Source organism: Caenorhabditis remanei, chromosome IV (genome assembly GCF_010183535.1).
Source record: "Caenorhabditis remanei strain PX506 chromosome IV, whole genome shotgun sequence".
NCBI classification, from domain to species: domain Eukaryota; kingdom Metazoa; phylum Nematoda; class Chromadorea; order Rhabditida; family Rhabditidae; genus Caenorhabditis; species Caenorhabditis remanei.
In genome coordinates this window covers 8,380,321-8,393,115 of record NC_071331.1, presented here as the reverse complement: position 1 = coordinate 8,393,115, position 12,795 = coordinate 8,380,321, and the positions used below count along the sequence as shown (strand labels likewise).

The window sequence follows — 12,795 nt, the reverse complement described above, 5'->3', positions numbered from 1 at the left end:
TCCCCCCCTCCGTTCACTCTCTGCGTCTCTCCTCCTTACATACTCTCTCGTCGGTTCGTGGTCTCTCACCTGCTCTCTATTTAGCTGTTACTATGGTGATGAGGACGGGGTTTCACAACGTCTTAGATATTCATTTTGACTCGATTTTATTTAGTTTTTTTGCTGTTTTCGAGATGGCATAAGTTCGTTACTATTTTTTTTAATTCCTGCATTTCGATCATTTTGCTTTTTGTTCACATGTACCATGTTTATGAGCTACATATCAGATTTTTTATTTCGTTCCAAAGTTGCATTTTATATTTTTTGAATACTTATTCGGTAGATTCATAACAAGCTTGTAAAAAACACATGAAGAGACGAGCTAAACACTCTATCGACTCGGTTTCACAGAGTTAGCAAATGTTTTTACTTGGAATATTTTTGTTCTAGATCTTGGTGCTGTGACTACTAAAAAAGATGGAAAACAATTATTTTGAACGATGAGGCAATTCACTGACTAGTGAGTTCTAAAACAGTAAAACTCTAACTCGAAGATCTGCTTTGGTCCGGGAACATTTCTACACTTGACTTTTTAAAACTAGAAAATGTGAATGAGTTTTTTCAACGTTTGCTCAACCCAGTTAAAGTTTGGTTCTAAAGGATTTTCTTCTTAGAACGTTCCAGAGCCGTTTATTGTTAAAAAATTATATAAACTTAAGTCAGAGACTCCAAAAATAACTGAAACAGTGAATTGGTACGTTTTGAAACCATATGGTTGAAACCGAGAAGAAATGAGAAACGAACGGAAATTTCTGATGTCAAACTGCGTGCCTTCAAACCGTTCCAGAGTATGAGAATTTGTTCTTCTGTTACAAAAATTGCTTATAAACTGTGTTTACATAGCTTGTTTCGGTATACCTAAATCTGTGGTTCCTGCTCGTTATTTTAATGTTCACTGATGATTCTCAATGAGCAGTGAACTCGGAACAGAAATGACATCTGTTTATATAATAGTAGCATATAAAACGTGTGACATAATGACATCATGTACTCGTTTTGAAAGCACTCCTTCAAAGAGGGTTTTCCTACATTACTGTTCTAACTCCTTTTCTTATATGGTGGTAGAGGTTGTTGTTTATTCCTCAGTCCAATCCAAGGGGATATTATGATTGGTTCCATTATATAGATCTTCATCACGTCCACTTTTAAACATTAGTTTATTAAAACAACCTTTATTGGAACAAAATTACTGTAGTATTCCCACTGGATTTAAAAGCTAATTGTGCCAAATGAAATGAAATAAAATTGACTGTTTCTATTAAGATATATTGAAGGATATTACATTTGTTCTATTATAACTTATTTGTGAAACAGTGTTTATTTGGAAATCATATCTTAAATTGGATTTAAATCTCCCAAAATCATACCAATGTCTACTCGAACTTTTACTTTTATCATCTTTTCAGAATGACTGACACCATCCTATCCCAATGGTTAAACCCTCAATTTCTCCGTACATTACTCCTGGATCCAGATAAAAACAAGTCGACTTGTATTAAAATTGCGAGATTTGTAGCCGCATATTATTTGGATTACCTGTTATTCTTGCCTAAAGAAGAGGAAGGACTTCTACCATCACTGTATCTATGGGGAAATATTCAGAAAGACGGTTAGTGTCATGAAACGAAAAAATTTTCCCGTTTCATAGCGGTATAAGATTTCGAGTTATTCTGCTACTTCACTACATACTTTATAAGAGCTCGTGTAAAAATGTCTCTTCCAGATCTGAAACCAACCGACACAATATTGGATCGTACCAAAGTGAGCTCCCTTCTCCCAGTGGAATATTCTCCCGCCCTGCCTGCTCTACTGATGGTTAAATGTGACAGTTTGATAGAAGCAATCAGTTATGTAGATCATTTTGATGATAGGAGGACTAGTCTCATATTGAGATTACTTGCGGATTCGTTGCATAAGTGAGTTTTAAAACTAAGGATGCGTTTACTATTGCTTTTGTAGTAATGATCATATAATGGATTGTTTGAAACAGATTGTATTGTAGTCTGTACAGTACCCGCCAAAAAGTTGAAAACTTAGGTAGTTGAAAATGTCCAACTTTGAGAGTGTGTCATGGTAATACTGATTGTCCCATCAGTTAGATTTTTAAAGGATCCCACAGATCAAAAGTAGATCTTCATTTTTGTAGTTGACAACTTTTTTGTACGGGCACTCCCTAGAGAGTTTTGGTCATTTTAAGGCTCCAGCTAAAAAATCACTCTACATATTTTGCATTGAAATTGGACGATTTGAGGGATAAATTACTTTGTCGATATTTAACTTGCTAGGGAGTTTTTATACCTAAAAGTTGTTAACTACAAAAATAAAGCTCTACCTTTGTGCTGTATGATTTATACATAATTTACTTTGTGAGACAATTGGTGATACCGTAACACCCTCTGTAGTAGATTATCATTGTTACAAAGGTACATAAAACCTAGACAAAACAGTAAAAGTTGCCTCATAATAAAAGTAATTTCAGCAAAGATCTGACCATCGACTTCATCAAAACCATGATTGTCGAAAACCTCCCTCTCCAAATGGAGGAATCCCTGAAATCGCCGAAATCTGTATCGAAATTCTCTCAAAATTTCACCGAGTCGATACTCCAACTGGATGTTGCATTGCAAGATGACTTGGTTCTTTTCATGGAACAACATCTCATCTCATCCGCTGAATTTCTTTTTTCCGAGTTGCCTTGGGAATCAGAAGAATTGCTTCCGAATCCAATTTACGAGGATCCGGGGGACACTTCGGATTCAGAAGAGGCTAAAGCTTTCTCTGAGATTCATGGATATGTACAGTTGTTATTGGAGAGTTTTGCGAGGACGAATCGATTGGTAGATCAGATGAATTTTACAGTCAAGCTGGTTACAAATGACACTGTAGGGGTTTTTTGAAAATTCTTACGTTGCAATCAGTTATTTTTCCAGAAACTTCCATCCGACATCTCCCACAACTATTTCCTACATCGAGTTCTTCTTCTCATGCTCCGTATCACTTATCGTCATTTATTCTCTGTTGCTCTACGGGAGAATCATCCGAATCTGGGGAAGATTGCAGAGAGATACAAACAATTATTGAAAGATGAAAGTGGAGAACATATCCTTCTGCAAGAATGGTTTAAGACTGCAGAAGAAGATGATCAGGAGAGAAGTGGGGTGTTTGTCGATTGGATTCAGAATAACTATCAACAGGTTGGTATCTTTTTGAGCTTTTATTTATTTAAAACTACTGGACCTAGTCAAACCAGTATAGAAATATAGACCCATTGAAACTGTGATCCTAATAATTTCTCCCAATATCTTCCAGACATCATCGCTCCTTCCACTGGCATCGCGTTCTCGAGAATTATGGCTTCGAAGAATTGTGTTGAATAGTACAATCAATCACAGAGATATCCGACAGGAGAGAACTATGGATTGGTTTCGATCCGTCTGTCATCCGAAACACAGGGCGAGTAAAGGAAATTTGAAGAATGTTTCAAGTAGGGCAGATTAGAATGTATGTATAATTTGGGTAGTGCATACTCTACTCCGCCAGTGTAAAATGGTTTTTGGTAGTATCGAGGCTGTCGTACGCCCGACCGTGACTTTCAGGGCCGCCAATGAGCTGAATTTTTGCCCATCGACTAATCTTCTGGTCTTCTACAAGGGTGCCTGAAGAAGTGAAAAGTTTCCATGGCTGGGAACTTCAATATTAAATTGCACTACGATCTTTGACAGTTTTGGATACAATCCATTTTTAAGATAGCTATGAGTGGTAGTTCTGTTAGCGAGATTTGAAGAATGTTTCAAGCGGGACAGAAAATTGTTTGCAATAATAGCATAACGCTGTGATGATGAACCATATGTGATTATGAGGGCCGATAAAAGTGTAAATCATATTTGCAAACCGGGCTGAAACGGGTCGACACAGGCTGCAAACTTAATATTATGAGCTCAACGAGATCTATACCTGCGGCCTACTACGGGCCGTATGGCTAGTCGTTAATGTACCGCGGGTCGGGCTCAAATGGCTTCTTTGGGAGTTTTGTCAGCAAAATTTTGAAAAATGTTTCAAGCGGAACAGAAAATTGTATGTGATAATAACGTAACGCTATGATTATGAACCGTATGTATAGCTTAACGATTTCCACAAAATAAAAAAATTCATGTTTCACGTAGAAAATTTCTACAAGTAGACAGCAGTACCTGCATGCTAATTAATGTTCTCCTTTTTTCCAGGTATGCGACGTCGTCATGTCCCAGATGCTCTTCATAAACTCCCAATGGACATCCCCTGGATTCACATTCATCCAACCCGGGTGTCTCGCTCTTCGTCTATCAATCCATCCTCATGATCTCTGCCTTGGAACCACAACTGCCACTGTCAATTTCTCTGCATCTGCCAGAGATATCCTCTATAGTCCTCAAGAAGAATTGAGCAAGTATCAAGAGAAAGACGAGGAGAAGATATTCACTCCGAGAAATCATCCAGCGAGTCCTGATTTGATATCGAAATATGCGGAAAAACACGAAAAAATGACGAGGGAAATGGCACAGACCGCACGGTTTTTCACGCCGTTCGAGGAGCAGCTGAGAGTTTTTTCGAGGCAACAAGATGAGTTACAGAGGGAATTGAATAAAGAAACAGAGTTTTTGAAACGAGCTGGACACTATTATTATCCGGATCCATTGGAAGATGTGGAGGTGTTGAAAGCAGGAAAGGAGTCTGTGGGTACGTTTACATTTAAAAAATTACTGTATTATAGGGGCTACTTGGAAAAAGTTTATTTCTTGCTTTAATCATCATGTATTTCAGATCCTCCTACCAAACAACTAGTCGATGAAGCTCTTGCAAAACAATTGAATCTTCTGAACGAGAGATTGGATGAAGTGGTGAAAGGACTCGCTGATAGACAGAAGTCAATGTACATTCGAGAAGAAGATGAGGAATCTGAAATATCAGATATTCCATTACACTATGAAGATGCACCAGTTCATGATGACGCACCGGTTATTGAGAAATTGGATTTCGGAATGCTATCCAGTCGGACACCCGCACCTATTGGGGATTTGAGTTTTAAGGAATCGGAATCGGAGAGGGAAAAGGTGGGAAATAATTTAACAGGAATTCTAATCGTTATGTCAAAATCAAAACAAGAAGAAGCTGTTGAAATTGAGAAATCTCACACCATTCAGATCGAATCGGAATAAGTTGATAAGTGCTATTATTAAAAAATTGTCGAAACAGTAATAATTTTGACCTCGAAGCTTGAACTAGTATGAGGTTTTCAAGACAGTTCATTCGAAATCAAAGCAATTAAACCAACCGAGACTAATTTAATAATTCTGAAACAGAGGTTGATTGAGTTATTAGAATAAGTTTGGAGTCAAAAATTTCAATCTAGTGAGAAGGGAAATGGTAACACAATGCCATCAGGATTGAGCAAGTCACTATAACAAGAATAGGAAACGGAAAATATTACCTAGTCAGCCAAAAGCAGGTTTACGATATTTTAAGAACTAACTTTTTCTGAAATGCTATTTTTTCCTCAACTAAAACGGAGAATTGATAAAATTTATAATAGTAATATCTGGCAATTGAGAGCCGATAACTTCTTACAGCTCTCTGTTTTACGACTATAGTATATTTTTTTTTAATAACTACAAACTCTGATTACATTGCGGGTGTTATGAATTCAAATTTTTATTGTGCAAAGAAAAGTTGCCCCGCCTCCTTGCCCCTGTCAAGGCCATTTCTTGAAGCAGAAAAATTTTCAATATTGAACGCTGCGCTAAAATATGAGTGGCGTGGCCGCTGCGAGGGGGCGTGTTCTCTGTAAAACTCGAGCAACGTCTGCCATGGGGACACATTTTTATATTAGCATGTACTATGGGTCTTGGTTAACCAATATGCATAATCCTGGTGCCCACCTACCGGCCCCTGGGTTACTGTAGGTGCTCAAAAAACTTAGTGTAGTTTATAGACGATTATTATAATTTTTTCACGAAGTTTCATAAAATTTCAAGAAAGGATTGTCGAGTTATTCGCAAAAAAAATTCGAGTCTTACGGAGAACCCTTTATAGAAATCATAATAATACTAACAGCTCCCTGTTTAAAACTAACATCACTTCTTAAATAATTCATTCAATTTTAGTACCCGACCTTCATGGAGTCTGGCCAAAAAACACCGACTCTCTCCGACAACTCTCTAAAACTGTCGACTGCAAAATCATTCACCAACCCATTATTTCCTGAAAAACACCCAAAAATCCCGATCGAATGGATGAGATTGTTACCGTTGGAAGGTGGAAGTGCACGATTTGCTGACAATTTTCTGACTTTCACCAAGCCGAAATCGGAAAATATGACTCCGAGACAAGAGGATTTCTATAAATATCCGGATAGACAGATTGTGAGTGAACGAGGAATTGGAACACAGACATCAGAGAGAATGAGAAATGGAGAGACGCAGATGATGACACGTGGAAGTTATAGAAATGAACAGGAAGTGATGGCAGAGAACACAAAGAAAGTAGTCAACACGAAATCAGTGAAGAAATTGAATGAGGACGATATGAAAATAGTCATGGATAGGGTTACTAAATATTGAAGTTTCTCTTTTTTGACTGAATGAATACTTTTTATTAGATCATACAAACAGTTAGACTCTTCTGTCATTGCGAGGATCTGATACGGATTTTTTCAGAAATGATTATGAATTCAAATCGATGGATTCTATTGCATTTTGATATAATCTTATCTTGATAACTCTGAACAGAAACAGTATATTTCCAGTAAAATCGACTATCAAAAACAAATTATATGTAACTGTTAGAGCAATCATCTGACAAACGAATCATAACATTTTTTTGAGTCAGTTACAACACTTGTTGGTGAAACATCAATTTATTGGTAAGTTTTCAAGTTTTCTGGTCACTAGCTCATGACGTCAAAAACTATGTCTATTCCAGCAATATGTTAGAAGGGGATGAACTTAGGCAGAGTGAATGCTTGTGGTGTGGCAGCGAATATTTGGTTGAGGGGATTGATTTGTTGAACTCCTTGTGGTGGCGCTCGCATCATGTCATTTGCGAGTGCGGCGAACTGTTATGCGGCCCCATCCATTATGGGGACCGGAACAAATTGGGGAACCATATGACTCGGGGTGGCCAGGGATAAAAAATGTGGTTGACGTGCGGCCAATATGTTCCGTTCACGAAAACCAAATGCCTTAACATGGCCACATGAAAAACTCCAATATAGATTTAGAACTTCCCACATATCATCAATGTGCTCCTAGTCCTCTCGGTGGACCAATCGTTTTACTGACTTCTGAAACTACTCAATGATCATAAAAACAGTTGGACTTTTTTTTCATTGAGGAACTGTCGGAAATAATATTTTGAGAAAATAAGAATTCATGACACCGTTTTGTTTAGCATACAAAAAATAAGAACGGTTTATGGGAGCAGGTTCAATACTTTGTCATTAGTTTTTTGGGAAACCTTTTTATAACATGCGTGTTCTCATTTCTTCTCTAGTTGTTTTAATGGTAGAACTTTTTAATAACTGCAATGGAATTCTTGCAGTTTCACTATGAACTTATGTACATGTTTATTTTGATAATTTTTGCATCACGAGTTTCAGATGATAACCAGTGAAGATCACGACAACAGTTACCAGTTGTCTTCTTTAAAATACACTCCTACAGTATTTTTCGTTCACCAAGACCTGAATACAACAACATGCCTACGCGAGACACTCAAATATATAGTACCGGTCAAGAATTTATCATATTTTCCTTTCCAATTGAAACTGTCCCACTTTTGAGAGGGTTAAAAAATGCAATGTTTCATACGCCTCATGTCTGAATTGCAAGGATTTTGGCCGATCTAAATACACTACGAAATGAATAAAATTATCAGAATCTTTTATCTTCTCACAATTAGTTCTTTTATAGTAGTCGATTTTATTGGAAAAATCAATAAAATTCTTGCAGTTTCACTTAGACCTTATTTATAGCTCAAGAGTGTTTGAATCAGTTAAACCATTTTCTAGTCCTACATTCTATCTACACCAACGATTCAAATTGAATTAATTGGAAATGAATTAGTTTTTACGTAAACCACTAAATGAAAACCGGGTAACCTTTAAAAACACATTTTCTCCTTTGTCAAATTGATTATAACTGTTTTCTTCATCATTTTAATTTGGTCACAATGGGCGCGAATCAATCTCATACAGAAAGCGATAATTCTGATTCTTCTGGTTTTTCGGATTCTTCTGAATCTTCTGATTCCTATGATTTTGAGGATCACTCAAATAACTCAGATTGTAGCGCAATGGAGAAAAGATCATACCTTGAAAATTGTGAGTTATCCCCTTCTAATCATATGTATAGTGAATTTCAGACCCCGACCCTCTCGGTCATTTCAAATCTGTTCACGTCATCAAAGACAACAACACAATCATTGAATATTTCTGTATCGGGTTCCGGAAAATGAATATATCATTTTCACACATCATATTTGTGGGCAATGAACGTACAAATCTAGATTTAATTGTTGAGTGTGATGCGAATAACTTGATTGGGAATTTTTGGAAAGTCAAAGCAAATGTTACCGTCAACATACGAAATTTCAACAATGATAGCGGTTCAATAATACATAATTGCGGAGAACTTAGTTTCGGCAACCACGATCTTGATAGGCCAGATCTTCATCGGCGTATCAATATCCGTTTGGTTGATCTCCTCGGTGAAGACTCTGGATTTATGAGAAATAATGAAATCATAATGGAGACAGATATTCGAGTTGTGGAAGTAGAGGGATTTCATCAGCCATTGGTCATAAATTATCGATTACCACCGGTAAACTCCAAGAATTTGTTCCGTTTCATTCACTCCAACGACACTTTTTATTGTAATAAGGCGGTAAGTCAAATTTTCTAAAAATGTGAAACGTTCGAATTTTGTGTACGCAGATCCTAAATGCCCATGCCAAATGCGGAAGAGATTTTGATATTTCCAAAATGGATTCCTTCTCATTTAAGCAGCCGTCAGGTGAATTATTCGAAGAATTTTTGGATTGTGTTTATGGTTTTCCTATTTCAATTCTCTTTCTCGGTAGTGTTCAAAGCCTCCTTGAATTATCTGTGTCCTTCAAAATGAGAGCGGTAGCTCGAAGAGTAGAAGCAACAGTTATCCAAAAACCTTTTGTTTATAACAATAACATTTCTTGTCGGAAGATTGCGGTTACATTCAATTTGAGAAGAGTTTTGGTTAGTTATTTCTTGAGTTGACAATCAATAATTATGCTCTTCTCAGCACACTTGGCTAAACAAGCAGGAGTCAATCAAAAAGAAAGATGTAGAAGATTTGGATGTTGAGAAGATGTCGGGGGAAATTATGAAGGCTATCGTGATGAGAGTTTTTGAGGTTGGATGGAAATAAAAGACGGATGAATGATGTCTGAACTTTTTCTTTGGTACTCGTATGAATATTAAATGCTTCAATTTGCAAACACCGTCGACTTACTATTAGGGGATGCCAACATGGTGAACAAACATTAGCCCCTCTATTCCCTTATCACATTTTCTTTGTGTTCAGAATTATCATTTCGAGTAAATAACTAGTTTGATGATGAAAAATTGTGTTTTGCTGATTTTCTTTAACTCACAAAGTGTCTATTTAAAAATTAAGCTAACTGCCAATTAATTGAAACTATCGCTAAAAACAAGTTGAGGATTGAGTTGTGTAAGTTCTGAAACAGTAATTCTTACTCTCCAATACATATTTTCCCAATTTTCGAGCGGAAAGACCCGTTATCAGAAAATGTGCAAAACTTTTGCGAAAATAAAATTTATCTGTAAAAACAACAATTTCTATGTGTTCTATGTTAGCATCAGATTGTTTCTTTAGGATCTGTTCCTTTGCAAAATGGTATTCATAGTCATTCAATTATCGAACTTTAATGTTGATTTATTTATTCCTAAAGTATTCCCATAGACTTGACACTCGAACAATACATTATTTTTGAAACATAATATTCGACTGCATCAAGAAAAGGTCAAAATTAAACAAAAACAGTTATGTAATTGCGGTTAGAATCGAGTATACCATTTTAGAAACCGAATAAAAAGTCTGTAATTCCTGAAAAAAGTGTAAGAACGAAGTACCTACAGTGCGCGTCATAAATATGTGCCACCCCCCAAAAATGGGTGTTCCGTGGAAACGAAAGATTTTCGGAAAAAATGATTGTTATAATCAAACTCAGCGTGCAAAAAAACATATATTCAGAAGTTTTTACGAAAATCTGCCGTAAAATAAGACCAAGCCACGAAAAAATCGAAAAAACGACCGCGTCATAAATATGTGTCACCTCTCAAAAATTGAAAATTTGTTCAACTTTTCGGATTTTTTTCGAAGTTTTCTAAACTTTTCTGGTATTTAATTGATTGTTTATTTCAAAACAATCAACATTACCACATTTTTCATTTGATATTCATTTATTCACAAAAAAATGTTAAGCGATTATAGCAAAATTGTCGTATTTCTAGGGTTATTGAGATAAGAAAGTGCAAAACCCCAAAATATTGAATATATCAGGGTCTGAAAATATTGATATAGAATGTCACTAACTCTATGACAAAAAATATTACGTTTACAGACTCCTAACCCGTTCGTTCAGGCATGTTGAATCTCGTATGAGATACCTTCTACATGCCCAAGTGAGATTGGACAGTCAAATTGTCATCCTGGATGAGCTAGTACCAGATTTTTTGAAGTGTTCACTCTCTTTCATGTCACTTCTAGATATTTTACATACAACTGAAAGACATTCGACTAATTCCTAACTCTGTCGTGGATCCTGAGTAGCTCCTGAATCCCAGTAAATAGTGTACAAGGTTAGAGGCATTGAGATTTTGAAGTTTAGGGCACAAAATGACTTCCGCCTCAGAATTCTGGCATCCGAGCGTAGAACTATTGTTTAAAAGTTTCCAAATATATATTTTTGTCGACAAATATGTACAAAATTAAGTCCTGCCGACAACATATCTCAAAATACGTGGTTTCTCACAGTTCCTGGGATTCATGAGCTACTCAGGATCCTCGACAGAGTCAAGAATCAGTCGAATGTCATTCAATTGTCTGTATTTTATTTAGAAATGACATGAAAGAGAGTGAACACTTCAAAAAATCTGGTACTAGCTCATCCAGGATGACAATTTGACTGTCCAATCTCACTTGGGCATGTAGAAGGTATCTCATACGAGATTCAACATGCCTGAACGAACGGGTTAGGAGTCTGTAAACGTAATATTTTTTGTCATAGAGTTAGTGACATTCTATATCAATATTTTCAGACCCTGATATATTCAATATTTTGGGGTTTTGCACTTTCTTATCTCAATAACCCTAGAAATACGATAATTTTGCTATAATCGCTTAACATTTTTTGTGAATAAATGAATATCAAATGAAAAATGTGGTAATGTTGATTGTTTTGAAGTAAACAATCAATTAAATACCAGAAAAGTTTAGAAAACTTCGAAAAAAAATCCGAAAAGTTGAACAAATTTTCAATTTTTGAGAGGTGGCACATGTTTATGACGCGGTCGTTTTTTTCGATTTTTTCGTGGCTTGGTCTTATTTTACGGCAGATTTTCGTAAAAACTTCTGAATATATGTTTTTTTGCACGCTGAGTTTGATTATAACAATCATTTTTTCCGAAAATCTTTCGTTTCCACGGAACACCCATTTTTGGGGGGTGGCACATATTTATGACGCGCACTGTATTGCACCCATACTTGCAAAATATCGGCCGGCCCGGCTCGGCCCGTCGGCCCGTCCGGTAGAGAAAGTTGCCGGCCCGGCCCGGCCCGGTCGGCCGGAGTCAAAAAATGAGCACAATTTTTTCACAAAATTTTTCGAAATTTTTTGAAATTTTCATCAAAAATAGTCAAAAATCCTATGTACACTTGAGTTTTATCGATATGTAAAAGCATAGTCGAAAATTCTACTTTTTTGCGAAAAAATCAAAAAAATATTAGAAAAAATTCAAAGTATGGTTGCACCTTGTTTGTGAGGTTTTCGCATCCTGCCGTCCCTTTTCTCAGAAGAAGAAAAACTTGTAAATCTTTCGTAGACCATGTCAATACAGTATCAAAAAATTCCTCTCCGGTATACTGGGGCGACTACACAGCAGAGGCGTAAGGTCGCGGAAACGCGCTCCGTCGCACAACGATTCGCACGCTGCCAAAAAAGAATTGTCCTTTGGGAAGTCCTCACATATGTTGGGTAAAAGGTCTGCGGATGTTCATTCTTCCTTATTCGTTCATGCCGACCAGTCGTATTTTTCTTTCTTGATTCTCATCTGTGGGTTATAGTGTATCTTTCTTGCTGTCGTACACTTCATGATCTTCCCAATTCTCCACTGGTTACCTTTCCTTCTTTCTTATTGATTCTCTTTTTGTAACTCTATTGGTCTCTAACATTCTACAGTACTAACAGTAGGTCATAATAGTTAAAAATTGTCAACTTTGAGCATGTATCACGGCTTCACTTATTGTCTGACAATGTAAAATTCTAACAGTGTGCATAGACCTAAAGTTGAGCTACATTTTTGTAGTTGAAAATTTTCTTGTAGGAGCACACTCTAGTGAGTTATTAATTGTCAAAGTAACCCTTGCTGAGTGGTGAGATTTTTGAGCTGTGTACTTTGACGATCGATAACTCACCAGTGTGTGCCCGTAGAAAAAAGTTGTGAAC

At 36.6% G+C, this 12,795-nt stretch overlaps 2 protein-coding genes across 2 annotated transcripts; both read left to right on the top strand.

Annotated features, from left to right (window-relative positions):
- Positions 1–1,446: 1,446 nt before the first annotated feature.
- On the top strand, positions 1,447–6,635 carry GCK72_012909 (uncharacterized protein; the record flags this gene model as incomplete). Its single annotated transcript, XM_053729489.1, has 7 exons — positions 1,447–1,648; positions 1,763–1,955; positions 2,519–2,921; positions 2,970–3,233; positions 4,263–4,755; positions 4,840–5,129; positions 6,180–6,635. The coding sequence occupies 7 exons, from the start codon at positions 1,447–1,449 to the stop codon at positions 6,633–6,635; spliced, it is 2,301 nt and encodes a 766-aa protein (XP_053584261.1).
- A 1,609-nt stretch (positions 6,636–8,244) lies between these two features.
- On the top strand, positions 8,245–9,476 carry GCK72_012908 (uncharacterized protein; the record flags this gene model as incomplete). The annotated part of the gene is made up of 4 exons (XM_053729488.1): positions 8,245–8,395; positions 8,581–8,957; positions 9,008–9,304; positions 9,351–9,476. 4 exons carry the CDS (start codon positions 8,245–8,247, stop codon positions 9,474–9,476), a joined length of 951 nt encoding a protein of 316 aa, XP_053584260.1.
- Between the last annotated feature and the right edge of the window lie 3,319 nt (positions 9,477–12,795).